General features: G+C 46.2%; 1 protein-coding gene across 2 annotated transcripts in view; it reads right to left on the reverse strand.

The window, feature by feature from the left end:
* Nucleotides 1–22,431, reverse strand: part of LOC144783994 (GTPase IMAP family member 9-like) — a 196,142-nt gene that overhangs the window by 15,094 nt on the left and 158,617 nt on the right. The window contains exon 3 of one of the 2 annotated variants that reach the window (XM_078662708.1): nucleotides 10,784–10,823. In XM_078662708.1, the coding sequence (XP_078518834.1) occupies nucleotides 10,784–10,823 (40 nt within the window). Of the gene's footprint in view, nucleotides 1–10,783; nucleotides 10,827–22,431 lie in introns of both variants that reach the window. The other variant, XM_078662707.1, reaches the window with a different exon arrangement.

Here is a 22,431-nt window from a genome sequence, read left to right on the forward strand (position 1 = left end):
TGATCCCATCTGACCTTGATTGCCAAATTCTTTTATATTCAAGTCATCTCGATTGGGTGTACCATTTAGTTTTAGAACAGAACTTCTAATTATTAGTAGTCACATTGAGGTTCACTATGGAATTTCATTCCTTGAGGTCGATCCGGTGGAAGTTTTTTCAAAATGTGCAATTTGGGAATTATATTGGTCATCTGAAATAAGCAGACTTCTGAAAGAACACAACTGAAAATAGTCACTCAAAGGTTGGATTCACACCACTAATGGTAATGTTGCATTTTAATTATATGACTTCTTTTAATTTTTCAAAGAACATTTCAAGAAGCCGGGGGGTGGAGTCTGACCTCCCACTATAATGGCTGCCTGCCCATACAGCTCTGTGGCATCAGGAGGCTCAGCAACACCGGCAGCTCAGTAATCGTGGTGGGGGCCCATCTCTTAACCTAGCCGCCCCCAGACCCTGACTATTTCAGACACTTTTCCAGTGGCTCACAGAGCGAGGAGCCTCCGCCAGTTGCCGGTGGGCCTAACCTGATATCACAGAGAGCAAGGCCATGCCAAAAAAGGAGCTGCGGGCCGGAACTTGGCTTGTGGGGCCCACTTCCTGGCATCAGGAAGTGGGGGTGATAGCCTGCACTCCCCGTTCCCTTACTGCCTCCTTGGGGCTGGGGCTTAGCAGTGGAGTTGGCCCCTGGACACAACCGAACTCTGCCCTGACAGCTCTACTGCCTGCGGAGCAAGGAGCCAATTCTGATTCCTGGCAGTGCCAGGCACGCTGCCTATGCGGGTGCGCCCGCTCTGCGTGCGGTCTGGGGCCTTGATTTTTCCCATGGGCCCACCTCTGGACACAGGTGTGCGAGGGCAGTGGCCTGCCCTTCCCCATATTTGCCCATATGCCCCCTGAAGCCAGGCCTGGGCCAGATAAGCCCATTGTGGGGTACTAGAGAGTGGGGGCAATTGTCTGCCCTCTCTGATCTGGCCCACTCTGCTATCCTGGGGCCAGGACTTTACCCATTGGCCCACTACAAGACACTGGACACCGGGGGCAGTGGTGACACCTGCTCTCCCCATCTTCGCTCACCCTACTTACCTGCCTGAATCTACCCTACCCTTTATTCTTGTCCTGTGAGCTCATTGCAGGACGCCGTGGAGCAGGGGTGATATGCGGCCTTCCCCTTCCTCAACCATCCTGCTTCTCTGAGTTTTTTGATATTGGCCCCCAATTCTTCTTCACCTCGCTTGGATTGCATGGCGGCCTGGCCAGGACCCACCTATTACCATCGTGGAACAGCACAAAGAAAGCCACATGGTCCTCGTGGAGTCTGGACCTGCCTTTTTCTGGCCTCTTGGACCTATCAAGGTGAGGGGTCCTTGTATGCTCAAGGCTGCAGAGGTAGTGTGCCAAGTGCCCAGGGACCTGTGGGGCATCCAGGGGGCCCTCTCTCTCTCTCCCCACAGAGAGTCCTGTTGGCGCCTCTTCCTGTCCCTGATTATTGGACCCTTGTGACCTTCCCTGTGGACCCCACGTTGTGTGGGGTGTCACACTGCATTTTAAACTTGGCAGGGCAGCAGAGCCCTGGGCAGTTCTGGGCTTGCCTGCATGTGGGCCTGGACCTTGGGACTGCCGCATGGAGGATGGTCGACCCGCTTACCTTATTTGCACCCCCCTTGGGCTGCAGACCCTGACTGCATGGGGACTTTTGTTGAGCTTGTGAAAGGCAGCATGTGGGGGTCAGCTCTGGGACGGTCCTCAGCCCACACCACTCCTGGACCTTACCTTGAACCTTCAGAGCCAGCCAATATCTTCTGTCCCCACAATGGCCAGCCCAGCCCAGCCCCCTGTTGGAATCCTGAAAGGTAAATCTCCATTATCTCGAGGCCGATCTATTTTAACAGGCACTCCGTGTGCATTAGTGTGTGGCACTTGTTTTTAAACTGTTTCGTTTCGCAATATTTTAATTTGAGCCATCTAGGGGTGCTATTTCTGGGAGGACCACTCACCTGCACTGTAATTGTTATTTCACTGCTGTTTGGCGGGCCGTTGGGTGCTGACTCTGGGTGGGAGACATCTTGGGGGAGGAAGGGACGTGTGCGGCCGCCATTTTGGTCAGCATTATAGTTGCTGCTTGACGCGCTCTGCCGCTCTGCCGCTACTTAAGACAGTCCTGAAGGGGAGTGTGTCTTGAAAGGTAAATCTCCATTATCTCGAGGCCGATCTATTTTAACAGGCACTCCGTGTGCATTAGCGTGTGGCACTTGTTTTTAAACTGTTTCGTTTCGTAATATTTTAATTTGAGCCATCTAGGGGTGCTATTTCTGGGAGGACCACTCACCTGCACTGTAATTGTTATTTCACCGCTGTTTGGGGGGCCGTTGGGTGCTGACTCTGGGTGGGAGACATCTTGGGGGAGGAAGGGACGTGTGCGGCCGCCATTTTGGTCAGCATTAGAGTTGCTGCGTGACGCGCTCTGCCGCTACTTAAGACAGTCCTGAAGGGGAGTCTGTCTTGAAAGGTAAATCTCCATTATCTCGAGGCCGATCTATTTTAACAGGCACTCCATGTGCATTAGCGTGTGGCACTTGTTTTTTAAACTGTTTCGTTTCGTAATATTTTAATTTGAGCCATCTAGGGGTGCTATTTCTGGGAGGACCACTCACCTGCACTGTAATTGTTATTTCACCGCTGTTTGGCGGGCCGTTGGGTGCTAACTCTGGGTGGGAGACATCTTGGGGGAGGAAGGGACGTGTGCGGCCACCATTTTGGTCAGCATTATAGTTGCTGCGTGACGCGCTCTGCCGCTCTGCCGCTACTTAAGACAGTCCTGAAGGGGAGCCTGTCTTGAAAGGTAAATCTCCATTATCTCGAGGCCGATCTATTTTAACAGGCACTCCGTGTGCATTAGCGTGTGGCACTTGTTTTTTAAACTGTTTCGTTTCGTAATATTTTAATTTGAGCCATCTAGGGGTGCTATTTCTGGGAGGACCACTCACCTACACTGTAATTGTTATTTCACCGCTGTTTGGCGGGCCGTTGGGTGCTGACTCTGGGTGGGAGACATCTTGGGGGAGGAAGGGACGTGTGCGGCTGCCATTTTGGTCAGCATTATAGTTGCCGCTCTGCTGCTACTTAAAGCTGCCAAATGCAAACGCGCAGCGTATGCGCGCAGCGGGCGCGTCAGAGGCGAGCCCATCTGCGCCCATCCGCGACCAAACGGGACCAGGGGCCAAGACCCCTGGCCCCCGCTATATCTACACCAGAGGAGAGCTGCTGGAGGCTAATCTAGGGAATTTACATCTTAGTCAGCGGTGTGAGGCCAAACTTAGTCAGGAAGGGCTGCTGAAATGCCATGGTATTAAATCGGGGCGTAACATCGAGCACGCGGTGCGTGGTCTGCATTATGGCCTTTTAAACACACGCTCCCTACAGAAGCACAACTTAGAACTGCTCTCCTTACTACAGGACGGAGAGTTGGATATCCTGGGAGTCACGGAAACGTGGCTAGAGGACTCCTCGCTGCCGGACTTAGTAGCCTCCATACCGGCCAACTTTATGGCAATTTGCCTTAACAGAGCAGGTATTAAGAGAGGGGGCGGGGTTGCCCTTTTATATAGCACCCGCCTGAGGGGCGAAAGAATCTATGCTGAAAGTCTTGGAGGCGCTGATGTGTTGGGCGTCAAGCTCGGGATGGGGATGGACTGTTTGACTATCCTCCTAGTTTATCGTCGCCCCTGGGCGTCGCCGGACTTCCCGGACTTGTTCCTGGAGTTGGCTCAGGATATTCGCTCACGTTACAACAAAGTGATAATTATGGGTGACCTTAATTTTCACTGGGAAAAGTCCCCGAAAGAAGGCCAAGCTAATCAGATAGATGAGGCTCTTAGGTCTTTTGGGTTTGTTCAGAGGGTAATGGGCCCTACACACGATAAGGGCCACACCCTGGATCTTGTCTGGATAACAACCCCAGAACATGGCCCAGAGCATGGCCCGGTAGTTGCACAGCCTTGTGCATGGTCAGATCACTCCCTAGTGAAGGGTACGATCTCGGTTGATGAACAGAGGGGGAAGCCCAGAGCAGGGTGGAAGGTAGTGAGGAAATGGAAAAATATAAATGGAGATAAAATGGTAGCTCACCTCCTAACTCATCTCCCACTTAATAAGATGGAACACAATCCAGAAGTTATCTGTAATGATCTAACAGATAAATTGAAAAAGGCAGTAGACCTCGTGGCACCAGCACGAAGGATGAATATTGTAGATAGAGGACTTGGGGCCCCTTGGTATAACGAATCCCCTAGGGAAAAAAAGAGGGCTCTACGTACATTTGAGAAAGCATGGCGGAGGGATTATAATGTCAACGCACGGAGCCTTTACATACAGAAGCTCGCTTTCTATAAACAGGCCATTCTGTTAAGGAAAGCTGAGTTCTACGAGGATAGGATTTCTAGAGCTAGGGACCCGCAAAAAGAAAATTTTAAAGTCCTTACGGAACTCAGGAAAAATAAGGAGCAGAGTCCTGAGTTTAAGCAAGAAGACTGCCAAAAATTCCAGGACTTCTTTTCCAATAAGATTAAAGATCTCCTATCAGAAATCGCCCTTACTCCTATTATTGACTGTCCTCTACAGATTACCCCTGCTACTCTGCTGGTGAATAACCCCTTGGTCACTCTGCCCTTGATTACGAAGGACAGGTTGACAAATCTTGTGGGGCGGGTTAAATCGGGTTCCCAGGCGGACCCTTGTCCCCCGGGTTTTTTTTAAGTTAGCTATGCCAGGTATTGAGGAAGATGTCTTGACTCTCCTTAACAAATCGCTACAAACAGGGCAAGTTCCATGCTTTTTTAAGGAGGCACGGCTGATCCCCCTGTTGAAAAAAACTGGGGCGGACGCTAAGAATCTAAATAACTTTAGGCCTATTTCTCAATTACCATTCTTGGCCAAAGTTCTGGAGCAGCACGTCCTTACCCATCTCTCCGATTATTTGGAGAATAATGCCTTACTTGCACAAAACCAGGCAGGGTTTCGTGCGCATCACAGCACGGAGCTAGTGATGCTATCCATCTTGGATGAGTTAAGGCGTAGAGCAGACAGGAAAATCCCCGGTGCCCTGGTGCTATTAGACCTCTCCATGGCATTTGACACAGTTTGTCACAGTCAATTGTTGTCGCGGTTGAGGGATCTAGGCATCCAGGGCACAGCACATGGCTGGCTCTCCTCCTTTCTCCAAGGGAGAACTCAGAGAGTCCAGCTGGCAGACCTAGTCTCAACCACAGTGCCAATTACCTGTGGTGTGCCACAGGGCTCTGCCCTCTCTCCTCTTTTATTTAATGTTTATTTGCAACCCCTGATTTCGGCCCTCAACCAGATGGACTGCCAAATTTACAACTACGCCGACAACACCCAGATCATCATCCAAATGGAAGATTGCCCGGGCGCACATGCGAGAATGCAGAATATCCTAAGATATACAGCTAATTGGATGTCTGTGAACTCCCTGAAAATTAACCCAGACAAGACCGAGGTGTTGCCAATCACCATCATGGGCAATCCCTGGAATGATCTGTTCTGGCCAACAGAACTAGGGGCGCCCCCAGAACCTGCAGCAGCAGTAAAAAGCCTGGGCATATATGTGGATGGTAACTTGACGATGCAGAAGCAAGTCTCGGGGGTGGTGGGCACTTGTGTGGGCCTTCTTCGACAACTAAGGAAAAACTCCTCGCTTTAGTCCTTTGCCACCTTGAGGCGCGCGGTATCTGCCATGATCCTAGCCAGGATGGACTATGGCAACTCGCTATATGCAGGGCTCCCTCAAAAACATCTGAATAGATTGCAAATCGTCATGAATGACGCTGCAAGATTGATCTTTAAAAAACCGAGGAGAACGCATGCCTCCCCTCTTCTGCGTGAACTCCATTGATTGCCTGTTAAACAGAGGGTATTGTTCAAAGGGCTTTGCATTACGCATAAAGTCATGTATGGAAAGGCGCCAAGCTATTTTAAAGCTCGCTTGGCCCCATACAGGCCTGGTAGGGTGTTGCGTTCCTCAGAAGCCACCCTCCTAACCCAACCGCGTTTCAGATTGTCCACCTTGGGTGGTCGTGTATTCTCCAATATCTTTCCAGCTGTCTGGAATAGCTTACCAATTGAACTGCGCAAAGAATCCAACTTGCTGCCTTTTCGCAAAAAATTAAAAACAGTGCTTTTCCAGCAAGCATGGGGTGTGTTGTAATTTGATGATCGGCTGTAGAATTCTGGTGTGTACCCGACTAAGCGCTTAGAGACCCCGGGGTGATAATGCGCTATATAAATCGAAATAAATAAATAAATAAATCCTCACTGGACACACTGAGGGGGTGTGTGTCCCTCTCGCATCTGTAGTATTTTCGATGCTCTCTGGTAAATCGACTCATCAGCTGCTCTTCACTGAGAATGTCGCACAGCCCCGACTTGCATCTGCCGCCACTGCTTCAGCTCCCCCTACCTCAGGATGCCATGATGGACCGGATCCTACAAGAAATATTGGTGCTGGTTTGTTGCTTGGAGGGCATGGAAACCAAGATGTTTGACCTCTTGGCAGGTTGAGGACTACCCGGGCTATGACAGGATGGAAGGGGTGGAGCACCACCTGTTGACAGTGGAAGAGACACTCCATCGCCTCCCGGACTGAGACTTGGAACTTTTGCACCTCCCCAACAAGCTCACCAACCTAGAGGACCGGAGCCTCAGGAATAACCTATGGTTCTTCGACTTTCCAGAACGCACAAAGGAATCAGACACCCAGGGCTTCTTCAGAGAACTCCCCACCCTCATGCGGCTGACTTTCTCTCCCCATCTACAAATCAAGGGAGCCCACCTCCTGGGTCCATCTTGTGCAGTGATGTAAGGTCAGGCGTGGCCCCTAGTAGCCTGATTCCTCTATCATGAGCAGGTTCAGCAACTCCTGGCTACGGCCTGCACCCATGGCCCATATGAATTTGAGAGCCATCAGATCAGCATAGAGGAGAATTTCTCGCTGGAGGCCAAGAATAATAGGAAGGCCTTCCTAACCCTCCAGCCCCAATAGCGCAAACTGGACATCAAATTCGGGCTCCTTGAGCCCTCAGATCATGAAGGACATTGACCCAGGGGTATTTCGCTCTTTTCTGGAATGTCTTCAGAAAAAGGGAATGGACATGACTCTGCAGAGTTGTTAGCAACAGCTCTCCAAAAAGGTCCTTGCAACTGAGGACTGCTGGCCCCTGGGGTGTAACTCAACAGACCGACACCATGACTGCTCACACATATCTCAGAGGGCAAGGACATGGTGATTCGGGTAGTGGCAGAGTTCACACAGGATCTAGGGCATGGCAAGTCCTGATCCCCACTGAAGCTTGGGCTGCCCAAGGACTAAAGTGTCTCCTTTCACTCCCACCCACTTCCAGCTGACCTGAGCCTTCGGGCCCTTCAGACTACCGGATAAGTATTATCTGAGTGTCTGCAACCTGCATTTATGTATTCTTGCATTATTGATTGTTGGTTTTGCAGTTTGTTGCCTTTGATGTCTTGTTTTTTTCGTCTGTGTAAATGCCAAAGGCTGGTGTGGGACATAGCTTGTTACCCACTCCGTCCGGCTTTTACATCTCATTGTCTTCCATGCTATCTCCTCTGCCTCTGGTGTTACCCCCCAGTATTTTTGCTACTCTTATTCTCTCTACCATCAGGGGATTTAGTGGTTTATTGTACATGGTTCCCTAGTGCCTGACCCCTGCACCCTGCTGTATCATTTCCTTGTTGCGCCACCTCCTCCTCATCCCCTCTATCATCCTAGCCAGCTGCTTGAACACGTTTTACTGCATCAGAACCTCCAGCACTAACCAACACATCCACGGGGGCCCGTTATGGGCCCTGGGTGCTACTTGGAGCTCAGGAACCCTGATGCCCTTCATGCCCTAGCCTCCACACTCCGCTACACCCAAGCCTCCGGGGCCTCTGTAGATTCTTGGGCTCCCCTGTTGGCCCTTGCTCTGTTTCCTCTCCACCTCAGGCCTCTCAAGCTCCCAGGTTTGGACCAGTGGTTTAAGGTTTTAAGGCTTCCATTGAGGTACCAAATGTGGTTCCCCTCTAGTTGGCCCATGGTCCTCTCCCTTACCTTCAGGCCCATTGCTTTTTCCCAGGGTCAGGCTTCTTCTCCTGCTCTATCACCTCCCGAGCCAGTCATACCTCACCACTCCACCCTCCTCCCTCGTAATGTGGTTGCCCTCCTCCTCCTTCTCTGTATCTGCTTCCCCTCCCCTGCTCTCAAACCCCTACTACGTCATTTTCCCTCTCTCTTCCTTGTTCTCTGCTTCCCTGTGTTTTTGTTGCCCCTCTTCTCCCCTCACCCTCTTTATCCCTCCTTCTTCTGCATATCCACTCCATACTGACCATTGCTGCGATGTGTCACCATGCACCCCTACACACTATCTCCTGGAATGTGCATAGCCTTACACACTTTATCAAGAGCAGAAGATACTATCATACCTCCAATCCAAGCGTGTGATTGTGGCACTGCTCCATGAGACCCGTCTCTTGCCAGCGGAGGTGGAGAATTTTGGTGCAAGTGGGTGGGAATGGTGACCCACGTCAGTTGCCCGCCCTCCCTGGCAGACAGGACTGGGCAACCTACAAAATATGTGGCGTGGCAATCATCCTGTGGAAACCACTGCCCTTCACAGTGCTCAGGACATGGTTGATGCGCCTTTGTCAAGCTTAGGCTTGGGGGTTAGATACGTTGCATCTGGTCTGTATATGCAACAATGGGGCCCAAACGCCAGTTCTTCCTCCAGCTTAGCCGTCTCCTCATGGAAAGGAATGTGACCCATTGGTTTGTTGAAAGGGACTGGAATTTGGCACAAGATGAGGTCCTGAATTGCAGCAGCCTGCTTGACATGGACAACAATGCAGACTGGGCCCTTCTGAGAAAAATCACCTTGGACTATGGTCTTGCGGATGTCTGGTACATTTTGCACCCTACGGATTGGGAGTACACTTTCCTCTCACCAGAGTATGGCACCGACCCCCACCTAGATGACTTCTTAGTTTCCCAACTGGTGGTTGCCCTCAAGCGGAATGCCTGGATCCTTGAGGGCATGCTATTGGACCACTCACCAGTCCTCCTCTCCCTGGACCTTGGGCCGACTAACCTGGGCCACAAGCCTTGGCACTTCAATATCTCCAGCTACTAGTCTCTCCTGGGCGAAGCACAACTTGTCTCACAATGCTAGTTATCTAGAGCTCAATCGGGGGTCTGTTGCTTTACCAAGTACCAAGTGGGCAGCTGCCAAAGTAACCATCCGGCATCAACTGATGAGGGATGCAGCCCTTGCCAACTGGTAGAATGCCGAGTGACAGAGGGTCCTGGAGGCAGACTTTGCTTTTCCTGGAGAATGTACTTTGAGTATATATATACCACACAAGACCATGCAGTCATGTTCAACGAAGCAACACTTAGCATTAGGCTGAAAGATGTTTTTTTGCTTCAGAGCGACCAATGACATCAACAAATAAACAGAACTTTGTAAGTATTGTGATGTACATATTTTTTATAATTCATACAATGCAATGCTGCAGATTTCTACCCACTGCTTTGTTGCCTGACGTTTTGTAAGGTCTTGATGTATGTGCTCTTCGATATTATTGCATTTTGAAACAACAGACCAAGGGGAATGTGTACAAGGAAGTGGAGGAGAGAGGCGTTTCCTTCCTGGCTTAAAGCCTCTCCCCTCCACTTCTGAAACACAAGGCTGCACCATATTTACAAGAATATTTTGCAGCTTTGCATTTCTCCCTGCATTGGGGATAAGTTTAGCAACATAGCGCCAATGCAGGTACCCTTGCAACAGAGTGCAAGGAGGATTGCACATAAACAATCCTGAAATGCCAGTCTGTCACTTTCGTGTGTGCTGCTTCATGCAACACACATGAAAGTGACAAGATTTCATGTTTTTTTAATGTTTGTTTATGTACACCTTCTTGTACATAAACAAACCATGGCATTTTGCTTTTTCACAAGGCAGCGCACATGGAAAAAGCAAAAACGAGGATAAATAATGCATTTCTCCTCATTTCGCCTACTTGAGGCCAGTTTTTACATGGTCTTAATTTTGGCGCTGCCTCCTTTGTATGCCACTCCTGTACATAGGGGGCAGCGTCTAAATTTATGGGTGTTGCGGTGGCACAGCCACCGCAACACACACTGCCCTTGAACATAAGGCCCCTTTTCATGCTATGGTTAGCGTGAAAGGGGGCCTTATGTACAAGGCAGCGTTAATGCACATTAAGTGGCTTAACTCTGCCTTGTACATAAGGTTAAGCCTCTATCGCCACCACAACGTCAATATAGGTGACGTTGAGGTGGTGATAGGGGCTTGTACATATGCCCCCAAATTCAATACTTCCTTCATCTTAGTAACCAATGAAACCTGAACGCCTTTTTGCTCTTGCAGAGCTCACTCCACCCTCTCAAATCCCAAAATAATACAGAAGAACGTCCTTTAATTTAATTGCAACTACTCATGCCCTTCCTCCCTTGATCATAATATCCCGGTCATAACGTTTCACGGGTGACAATTTGCCTAATCCAGGAGGAAGCCTCTCGGCTACTCATACTTTTACAGTCTATTGGGCTCTATACAATAGAACACAAACATTTCAAGTGCAATTTCTAGCATCAATAAAGTTGTTTGTTGAAACCCAGACATACTGAAAGTTATGAACCTCATAACATGGCCCCAGATGACTCGTTTATTTGTTTTGTCCCCAAATACTCACCAGAAGCACTCCTTCTCCCTCTGGAATCTGTGTCACTGCCCTGCTAAACATACAAAACAAAGTATTAGCTCTAAACAAATGTTTTTCATAAAATGAATCAAAAGTCTGCAAAGGAAATGGACAAGTTTGCTTGCATAGAAAGACATTTTTTTTAAAGTATAATGAACTCGTGTGAGTACCTACTGTTAATTGCCAAGTTGTGAAACTTGCTTGGAGTTGTTGAGTGTACTCTAGTGAATAGATATTGATGACTGGTTGATGAAAAAAGTTTGATCCAGCAATTCCAGGCTAGTCGCTAATCTCTAAGATTTTTGAAAAGTTATTTTTACCAGAGCATGGAAGTCCAACAGCACACATTCTAGAGCTACACCCTTGGAGTGGCTAAGGAAAAGTCACGCCTCTGAGATGAAAATAGGAAGACTTCACTTCGTTCTGCCCTTAAATATAATTTCCAGATTCACCACTCTCTCTGGGGCTAATAGCACCAAATTCCCCCAGATTCCTCAGAGTTAAAGGGAGTCATGGACCTGCTGCAAAACATACTGATGCCTGTGGAACCACCCTCCTGTATTTGAGGGTAACAGAACACCCTTATTCAAATATCTGCCTGGAAGTAAACCATTCCACCGGTTACAAGTAGACATTCCTACTCCTTGTGCCCAGGTAACTTTGGTATTTATTGTTTATTGTGCGGTTAGTCAAAACCTTTACAATTGTTTGAAACATATACAGTGTACAAACCATCTCGAATAATGGAAAAAGAGCACACTCAGATTAAAAACATCATGATAAACTAAAACGGGCTGATGTTATTCTGTATTAACAGAGTAAAACAAAGTGCTAGTGCAAAAAATCCCCGATAGTCGGCAACAACACATAAAAAGGCATCATTATAACTAAAAGGGTCACACTGATGTTGTTCCGTGTTAACATAGTAAAACAAAGTGCTAGTGCAGGGTAACCCAAAAAGGCCATGAAAGATTGCCTAACTCCTGGGCCATTTAACACATTTTGAGCCGGGATTAGGTAGGATTAAGTAGCAGAAGTGGAACTATCTCACAAAGTGCAAGTGCAAGTGCAGTGAATAATAGCAGCAGAATATTTGTTTAAAAAAGTGCCATCTAACCAACATGCAAAACACTAAGGGGCCCCTTTAGGATTTCGGGCGGATTGCCCCCGCCAGGCTGGCGATAGCCACCGCCAGCCTGGCGGGGGCAATTCGCCTGACATCCTCACTCGTTCCCCCCCGTCATATTAGTATGGCGGGGGGGACCTGGTCGGATGGAAAGACCGTCTGACGCTTTTCCGCCCCCGGTCGCCTTGCGGCCGTGGCGGAAAAGGAATAATATTAGCCATATTAGCATGCGGTCTTCACTCTGGGGGGCCCCTGCGGGCCCCCAGAGTGAAGGAGGGGTGGGGGCTGCACACAGGGGGTACCTATGGTACCCCCCCACATTTGCATAAACAAAGCGGCAGGCACCGCGCGGTGCCTGCCGCTTTGTTTATGCAAATGCTGAAATGCATTTCTAGCATTGTGGCGGGCGTGCTGAGAGCACCGCCTGCCACAATGCTACAAATGCAGGATGTGCCCGCCACTGTGGCGGGCACATCCTAATGGCCCCCGCGGGACTCTCGCCCTTATTTCGGGCGGTCCCAATCCCCGCTAGGATGACGGGCCGACAAAGTCCACCCGTCAACCTAATGGACTCCTAAATTCCCAGACAACTGTTGAGAAGCACGATAAATAATAGCAGCAAATTGTTGAAAGGTGCCCTCTGACCAACATGCATAACAGTAAAATCCGGACACCTGTGGAGAAACACACAGCGTTTGATAAAAAAAAAAAGTGATAGAAGTGGATAGACCTCTTTGACAGCAGTAGATGAGAATAAGATTGAATTGTCCTTTTGGTGTACGTCAGAATGGATTGCATGACAGAGCTGCTAACTCTAAGATCCTAGGGTCCCACCCAGCTGTGCCGAGCCAGCCGAGAGCGAACCAGGGGTAGGAGCAGAGTTCTCCAGTAATACCCCTGGGCGACAGAGCCTGTTAAGTGCTGGAGCAGTGAAATTGGTCAGCGGGAAGTTTAAAGAGGAGCCCTCTGGGTTAAGAGAGGTGATGGTGACCTTCTGACACGAACGGACTCCCAGTTAGTTCCACTCTCTCCTTAGTCTGGATGTACGCAGTCCAGCAGAGTGGGGCAGAGGCACACGGCATGTTCAAGGGATTTCTCACGCTGGTCACAGCCCCTGGATATTGTTTCTTCCTGGGGTATGTACCAACAGGCAGGGTGTTTCACAAATGGCCCCTCTCCTAGCCTTAGGGCAATAAATCTTGGCTTCAGGCGGTTGGAGTACGCACAGGTAAGATATGTTGCAGGGGATGCTGGTTGATAGGTGTTAATAACTGCCCAGCATGACTACGTCGGGCTGTAATGGTCCTGTCAGAGTGCAACGACCAGAAGCGGACACTTGTTTTAATTCACAGTCTGAAGGAGTGTTACCTAAGTTTGGAGTCCCACAGTTCCGTCACAGCCAGAAGGTGTTGACAGTTTGCAAGATACTGGTAGTGAGTGCACTTGACTTGGGGCACTGGTGTTGATTTCGTCCTATAGCAATACCTCTAAGTAGCCACCCCTGGACTCCCGTAGATTGTAGCACAGGTTGAGATAGGCACTAGCACTGACTGCCCTCTGGTCGGAAAGGCCCAGTTCCTGCCTAATCTGGAGAGCAAATTAAGACCTTGGCAGACAAAGAACACTTTTGTATTTCCTTGTGGTAAGTTTATTTAATAAGCTGCAGTTTTTGCTCAGTAAGATTTTGCTGGCATAGGACAGTGTGGGTGAGATTTTAGCTCTCATAACTTCCAAAAGGGGAAGTGGCTTGGCCCTAACAGTGTCTTTAATCATTTTGATAAGGTCATCTGGAGAGAAAGGGCCTTTGCTTCAACTTCCTTCCGTTAAAAAGGAGCTTGTAGCGTTATTTTTCTCGATTTTTTTTAGAGCAGAACCAATAGCAACAGAAAACAAAAAGTGTATTAATGCATGTCTTATGACCATTAGTCAAAAATACAGCAAATCATCAATACATTTTTATTCATCCCAGAATTCCTAAAAGCCAAGGTTACCACACCATGAAGCATTACTAATATAAAACATATCTTTCCATGAGCGAGTGCAATTACATTATAGAGTACATTCAATTATTCATTATCCTCATGGTTTAAAATTTTTCAAATGCACCTCAGGTTAGCAGCATACTGTTTACTAAAATACCACAATGCTTTTACCTGGATCATTAGAATCTAATTACATTAAATTAACAAAAATGTAATCACCACTAGCAGACCACATGTCATTACAGTGCATATAAAGTTAGCAGCATACTCATTACTCAAGTACAAAGGTGCACATAAATAAATAAATACCGTTGCATCGTAATAAAATGAAATAATTTATAAAATAAGAGGAGGCGTTTGTCATATCACCCTGAATCTTACTGTAGCGCCAACACTTTTGGCATAGGCCTCCTCAAATGTATACGTCCTGCTCATCTGATTGAACTAATGACCTATCGTCTGTTGTATTTTTATTTTCCAATTCTGTAAAATCAGCGACTATGTCACTGTTACGGATATTAATATAAAATACTGCTGCTGTTTCTTTAAAACAGTTTACCTCCCCTGAAGAACCAAATAAAACCAACATACAGGATGGAGCAATTGTGAAAGACATACAACAACTAATAAATGCAAAAACATATTTCCAAAATTGCAATAGGTTAATGCACTCAAAACATTTATGCACCCAGCCACCTTCTTCCTGCCTATTACATCTAAAGCATTGGTTAGACATTGCTGGATACATTTTGTGTGATCTCAGTGTCGTATAATATGCCATCCATCTAGATAAATAGGTCAGCCTTTTAACATTAGCACCTCACAAAGTTCTGTGACCCATCTCACCGATCTCCTGCACTCCTTCATATTAAATTTACTTCCTGTCTCAGTATGAATTTTTTAAAGCCATTCTGCAGTGTTTTTTCATTAGCCTTCTGATGCAGTAAATGATAGCAGGATCGCACACCAACCATCCTATTTGCCATTTGCCTGGTGATTTGGTGTCCAGCTTCAGTCATCATAGTATAATTACTTCGAGAAAATTAACAACCTGATAAAAACTCATGCACACAGCACTACTTTGATTATCGCCTTGAGCCACTATTGCTTCCCACATGAATAATCTATCATGATTGTAAAAATCTCCAAGCTGAAAAAAACGTAGGTCTTGCCAAAAGTGAAATAGCTCTTTAGACAATGTTAAGCCCCCCACCACACAGTCTTCAATAGGGGTATAGGCATGGTATGCAGTTTATCTCGAGATTTTAAATAACAGCTGAAATTGTACTAATAACGCTAATAAAACCTTATATCTAGTTTTTGGGGAAGTTTTGCAGATCGTAAAAAAACCTAGTAATTTAACTGCACTCGTATTTAGCATATGATTTAATCAGAATTTATTATAGAACGATATTTTTTGTCCTAGTTGAATTTTCAGATTTACCAAAGAGGCCTGAAGGTATGTCACAAAGTGTGGTTGTGCTATCCCCCCATAAACTGTGTCTAATTGAAGTGTTGTTCATTTTACACTGGGTTGCTTTTTGTTCCTTTAAAACTTCTTAATCATGACATCCAATTCTTGAAAATATGTACTAGGAATTTTTAGAGAGAGATTTATAAAAAGGAATACAAAGAATGGGAGTATTGACATTTTTGTCATGGCCATCCATCCAATTAATCATAAGTGCAAAAGGGTCCATTTATCTAATCATTTTTTGACCTTCACCAGCTTACGTCCATAATTCAGCACAAACAATTGAGCATATTCACTAGTTCCAAAATTCACAAGATATCTAATGGGATGTGGTGATGCAGTCAGAAATACTTGAATTAAATGTAAGAATTTTCATTTTAGCTTGGTTTACTCTGTATCCCCCAATTTGTCCACATTTCCGAATTTCGTCCAGCGCATTCTGTATGTTGGAACTCTCAGTTTTGATATATAAAATGATATCGTCTGCAAAAATGTAGTTTTTGCCATTCTACTAATGGGAGGTATAATCAAAGTATTAGTACAAATTTTTGCTGCAAGAAGTTCAATAAAAAGCGGAAACAAGAGGTTGGATAGCGGGCATTCCTGTCGAGTACCCCAGTTGATATTGACCATCCCAGCTTCATACCCATTAATAAAAATGTTGGCCTCTGCCTGATTGTATACTTCTTTCAGCATATCAATCTGCTGAAGTGAAAATCCAAACTTTTCCAAAATAAAAAAAGGCACACCAATCTACCAGGTCAAAAGCCTTTTCGGCATCCATCATGACCTAATTAGCCAAATAGCTTGAATTAAAACCTAAGTATTAGTAGCCATTAGCCTCTCAGGCAAGAACCCCTTTTGATCAATATGAACCTCCCGTTAGGCACAGGGCGCAATTCTCCTCACCCACACTTTCACCGATAATTTATAATCTGAAATCAACAGACTAACAGGGAGATAAGAATTAGGATCTCACAGATCTTTATTCTTTTTAAGAAAAAATATATTATAACTGACTCCTTAAACCTTTTAGGAATACTTATGCCCCTTTCATTTGATTGAAAAGGTTAGCTAAAAAGGAAGTAATTCATCCTGAAAGGCTTTATAGCCCTCCACTGGGATCCTGTCTTCAGAAAGCTTTTGTTGGTATGATTTACTGGCCATAATTTCTTCTAATACAAAAAAATATTTTAAATATTCCTTGGCCTTTGTTTATTCTTGCTGCGTACCTTAAAACTCTGCTACCCTGTTAAAGTAAAATTTACTTCTTGCCTGGCTTTTTCAACAGCCACTTGCAAGCCCTCAATTTTGTGCGCATGCTGTCTACTTAATCTAGCTTTACAGGAAATGACATGCTCCTTGAAGGCGGCTTTAAATGCCTCCACAGCCATGGAGCTTGGAACCATATTTTCATTAAATTGAAAAAATTCCAGAGCAAACTTTCTTGTTCCCCTTAGTCAGGTCAATTACTCTTACAAGGATTTATCAAACTACCACCTTTATTTCGTTCTTGCAGCAATTCCTGGGGTTAATGTAAAAGAGACTATAGAGTGGTCTGAGAAAGGATTGGCAAATATCTCAGTTTTACCACTAGCCAGCAAAGTATCCACTAAACAAAACTAATAATAATGTAGTTCTATATCTAGAAAAATAGTAGATAAACTGGAAGAAACCTGGAAGCACCAACCACCATGTATCAGTTAATGCGTCATCTATTTGTATGGTATTTATTAACTTTGCAGTTTTTGGCTTCAGTTCTCGCTTTGCTTTGTTGGAAGTGTCAAATGCCAAATCTTGTATATAATTAAAATCTCCACCAATAATTAGTATGACTTTTGAGTTCATGACTAAGTCAATAATTTGCTCTTACGCTTTGGTCTCATTAACCATGGGGCCATAGTAATTCACAATATTTAGTACAGCCTCCTCCACTTTGACATTAATCCATAGCCATCTCTGCATCCCATCCCAAATTACTTCCTTAACCTGCCAGTCAATCTAATTTGCAGACAGAATCCCCACCCCAAGGACCGCTGCGCTAGCTGAAGAAAAATAAGCATTTTTTTGGCTTACATGTCTTGAGGGTATTGGTCCTAGAATGAGTTTCCTGCAAAACATTAGGTGGGGGGGGAGGGTGGGGGGGGGGGAATATACTAGCCATTTAAGAAGAGCGCCATTTTTCCATAGATTCAACAAACAATTCAAATTACATGTAATTCTTTTTATATTTGTGTCATTTAATCTGTCCTCTATCTTACAACTGGGCCATCTCATCTACCCCCCCTTTTCCTGTAATAACTTCAAGATAAATCATACATGACTTGCTCTTGTCCTGCAAATGTTTTCCCCATTCCCCTTCACCCTGACCCATACCCACCCACCCCACTCTCCATGGCTGCGGGACACCCCACTTGCCAGTCCACACCTTTCCTCCACCAGTCAGTGCTGTTCGTGAGGCACCTGAGCCCAGGACACCCCCTCACCTGAACGTATTTACATTTCTTTCAAAAAAGCTCCTATAGCCTCATTTATATTTGAGCTAATTTAGGAAAAAACATTTGCATCTTTTGTACAAATGAAATTGCCCATTTATCAATACTTTGAGTTTGGCTTGCTGGACCACAGATGCTTGGCCACCCAACAGCTTAAATTCTTGAATCAAGCCCTGAAATGCCTTACGACACTGTGTTGTAACTAGAGGTAGATGAGTAAAAACTCCGAGCATTAAACAAAATAGAAAAGGATTTTTGTTGAATTGCCAGAACCAGGATCTGTTCTTTGATACGGAAGTCTGAGAAATTCACTAATATTGTCCGGGGAAACTTGGCATCTGCTGATCGCTGGGCCGGAACCCTGTGTGCTCTCATAATTGATAAATCATTAGGTCCTCTTAGCAGTATACATTTCTTAATGAGAAGGTTCATCAACTGAGAAACATTCTGAATCCCCCCTGCATCTCATGTCCTTCCAGAATGGCAATTAATCTTAAGCTAATATGCCTTGAATGATTCTCTATCATTTCCAGTTTAGTTTCCAGCTGACACAGTTAATTCCGGGAGAATTATGTTATCATACTTTTGGAACCTATCCTCAAGGTCAGATATTCTCTGCTCCGCCTCTGCACCAAGCTTTCCTCAATGTTAGACAGTCTTTGATGAACTGTTTCAATGTCCAATACTTGCTGTACTTTCAAGCCACAAATCACTGCTAAACCTACCTCTAAAAGGGGTCACAGCTATTCAGGTGCAGTATCTAAAAAAAGATTTGAAGTATTTACTTCTAAGGAGGATTTTAGAATATTGACCTCAACCCCTGTAGTTTCTCCCTGATGTAGCTCTTGCTGCTTCTCCTGTGCCAGTACTTGACCCTCGGTTACTTCTTCAGGAATACTTACTACCCTCGAGTTTCCTATTGACCTTGCTGACAATTCTGTGTCAGATATAGTCACTAGCCAAGCCAGTTCTACATTCAGTAGCTCATGTGGATATGGCACTGCTCTAGCCTGTGCTAGACTTGCTTTGAGGGTCATTTGTTGAAAGGAAGGGTACTCTTTTGCTTTCTCTGGTGGATCAAAAGTATCCTCTCCCTTCGAGTATGTCGAGTGGGCAGACTTCATCATATCCATAGAATGCACTTCCCTTGTTACTGGTGATAAATTAGTGCTCACCAGTATCCTCTTCTCTCTACATCCTGCCACCCGGCTCTCAAGTTGCTTTTTAACACTTATTTGGTAGGACAGGGGTAGTTGGGATATTCCCTGCCTGTTTCGGGCACTGTTGTCACCTAATATTGGGATGCATGAGCTCTCCCTAGACCCCTAGGTTGAGCCCACCCCGCAACTCCTTATGTGCTGTTTCCACCTACCTTAGGTCTAGTGGCCATCCACGTGTTCCCACTAGCCAGTGGCCAAAACTCCCCTGGAGCTTTTGAGCCTCGACACTTCAGCTCCTCAGCTTCAGCTCCTCAGCGAATTTGTGTAAGTCTGGCTGTTCTCCTCCACTGTCCTCAGCATTGTGGTCAGGTGTGGTGAGCAATTCCATTAGCAATCCCCTTAGTGCAGAATACAGCTGACGTGTCACACTAGGTGTTGAGAGACTCCAGTACCCAATCTCTGAGGGCTGACTGATCAGGAACCGGAGGCACCACTAAAAAGTTTGTCCCGGAAGTCCTAGCAGTCAGTCATGGGGGCTCCACTGACTGCAGTGAACGCTATTCCACAAATTACTCGAGCCTCTAGTGTGGATGTATATTCCCAGGTACTTATTTTATTGATCCACTGTGATCCTGTTGCTGCTGTAAGACCAGCGACCCCCTGATACTTTTTCCTGCCGAATATTACTACACTAACAGCCTGTCCCGACGTTGTCCGTGAGCAATCAGGCTTCTGGGTCCCCGCCCGCCCCGACATTGTCTCAGGCTTCAGGGCCCCCGCCCACCCCGATGTTGTCCGTGGGTCCCCCGGAGCGCACCCGCCACTTTCAAGGCCCCCAATGAGCCGCACACGGGCCGCTTCACCTACCTCAGCCGCCGCTCCTCCCCGCCTGTCCGCCGCTCCTCACCGCCTGTCCACCGCTCCTCACTGCTCCTCCCCGCCTGTCCGCCGCTCCTCCCCGCTCTCATGTCCGCCGCTCCTCCTCGCGCTCCTGTACGCCGCTCCTCCCCGCGCTCCTGATGTCAGCACGCACGTCGCGGCCGGCGCTACTTCTAAGGGACTACTTTTTTTTTAATCGTAAATATTTTAAAGAACGTATATATATTTTTTTTTATATAGCCTATGCCCATCTGCAGACCCAGACAATTACAACGATGTATCGGGTGTTTGGATTGGTGCTGTGGTTCCTGAGTTTACCCGCCTCAAAGGTTCAAAGTTCTCTCTTTATAATAGTAGTATATATATATATATATATATATATATATATATATATATATATTAAGTCTAAACAGGAAGCCCCAAATTAAAGCAAAGCCACACGAAGTTCAGATCAGCACGTTTATTTGCATCCATTTCACCGCTCGCTCCTTGACAGCTTTCAGAGCAATCTTTGAACATGTAAAGCCTGACACGTTTCAGGAAGTAATCCTTTCTTCAGAGGCATTGTTCACGAAGGGCTGGAAGAGCAATTTTTGGCCGCGTCTGCTCATATAATCACTGGCACCTGCCACAGTGGGCGTGGCTAAATCGCAAAGCCTTCTGTGCCTTGTAGTACGCTGGCCCTCTTCCCACAGTGGGGACACTCAACAGTCCTTGCAATTTGAACCAAGTATTCACCAAGTGGAGTAAAGTAAAGCGCTGTAAACCCTCAGATTGCGCTTTGCAGCAGTGAGTTCGTGCTCAAGGCAGCCCCACCTGCATTGGAGCTGCTCTTGTCTTCGTTCCGTCTTTGAAAGCCCCTTCTCAGAGCCTGCACGAACCCTTCATAAGGTGGGCCTCGCTTCTCGACTGGGCAAACAGCCGATATCCATATAGTCTAAACAGGAAGCCCCAAATTAAAGCAAAGCCGCACGAAGTTCAGATCAGCACGTTTATTTGCATCCATTTCACTGCTCGCTCCTTGACAGCTTTCAGAGCAATCTGCAGCCGGCGCTACTTCCAAGGGACTACTTTTTTTTTAATCGTAAATATTTTAAAGAACGTATATTTTATTTTTTTATATAGCCTATGTCCATCGGCAGACCCTGACAATTACAACGATGTATCGGGTGTTTGGATTGGTGCTGTGGTTCCTGAGTTTACCCGCCTCAAAGGTTCAAAGTTCTCTCTTTATAATAGTAGTATAGATTTGTTTTCTTCACATTGCCCTCCAGGTTGTTGGTGATTGTGTAAGAGTACAGTCAGTTTAAGAGATGTTGTAGTCCAACTCTTGTGCAGCTATATAAGGTAAGGTCATCAGCATATAACAAATTACTAATCAGTTCACCACCTAGGTTGGGGGTGACTGCTGGTAGACATGGAATTTAGGCAGGTTGTGACGACAGGATAAAAACTAGGGTGGTGAACACACACCCCTGCTTTTCACCGCATGTGGTGAAGATCTGCTGGATACTCAGGCGCCGTCATAACCTAATTTTATGCTGATCCATAATTTGGAGTGTAGCAGGATTATGGATACCAAATGTTATTGAAGGAATTCCCTTTTTTGAAAGTTTGGATCAAAGTGCCTTCCTTAGTACATAATCAAACGCCTCTTTAAAGGGCAGCAGTGAATGTGAAGAGGTTACTTTGTTCACCAGAATTGATATTGCTAACAAGTTGGACAAAATACTAGATTTAGCCTTAAAACCAGTTTGATTCTTTAGAATAAGATCTTATGATTCTACCCATAGCTCCAGCTCCTCCAGGAGCAGACTAGCGTAGAATTTGTCTTCATTGTCAAGTGGTGCAAATAATCTACAATTGCTTGGATCAGATCTGGAACCCCTTTTCTGAATGAGATGTATTATGGTCCCCTGCCATGATTCGAGTATTGTTGAGCACCTCAGGTAGCAGTTAAAGAGGATAGCCTACCAGCCTAAAATGTGATGTTCTGTTCGAAAAGGGGATGGGGGATGCCATTGGGCCCAGGAGCCCTGTCTTTCTTTGACTTAGATATTACATGGTACAGCTGGTTTTTAGGAGGGGCATTTCCATAGCAGAGCAGGGCAGACCATCCTGGTCTTGACTGAGGTGGGGGTGGCTGACTTTTGCACTTGAACAATGGAGGACCCCATCCGATGTGTGGCCTGCAACCTTATTTATCAAGAAATGCCTGGAAAGAAAGAATGCCCATTACGGTTCTGTGACAGTCGCACAACCGGACCTACTGGCTCCGTTCATTTGCTTGTTCACCATGGCCCAAATGTTCCTGGAATTTGAGTTTTTACTCTCAAAAAGGAGGATCTCCCAGAATGGGTGTGATTGTTTTTGTTTATTTGCATGAAATGCCTGCCTGAAGTTTTTCTATGCCAGCTTGAAGATGTCAATTTGCTTCTTCGATTCAGGGTTGTTTTGAATGACCCTCAGGACCTTTTGCGGGTTTTCTTTAATTGATGATTTGTTGTTGGGACAATGCCTGGC

This window comes from Lissotriton helveticus, chromosome 10 (assembly GCF_964261635.1).
Source record: "Lissotriton helveticus chromosome 10, aLisHel1.1, whole genome shotgun sequence".
Lineage (NCBI taxonomy): Eukaryota > Metazoa > Chordata > Amphibia > Caudata > Salamandridae > Lissotriton > Lissotriton helveticus.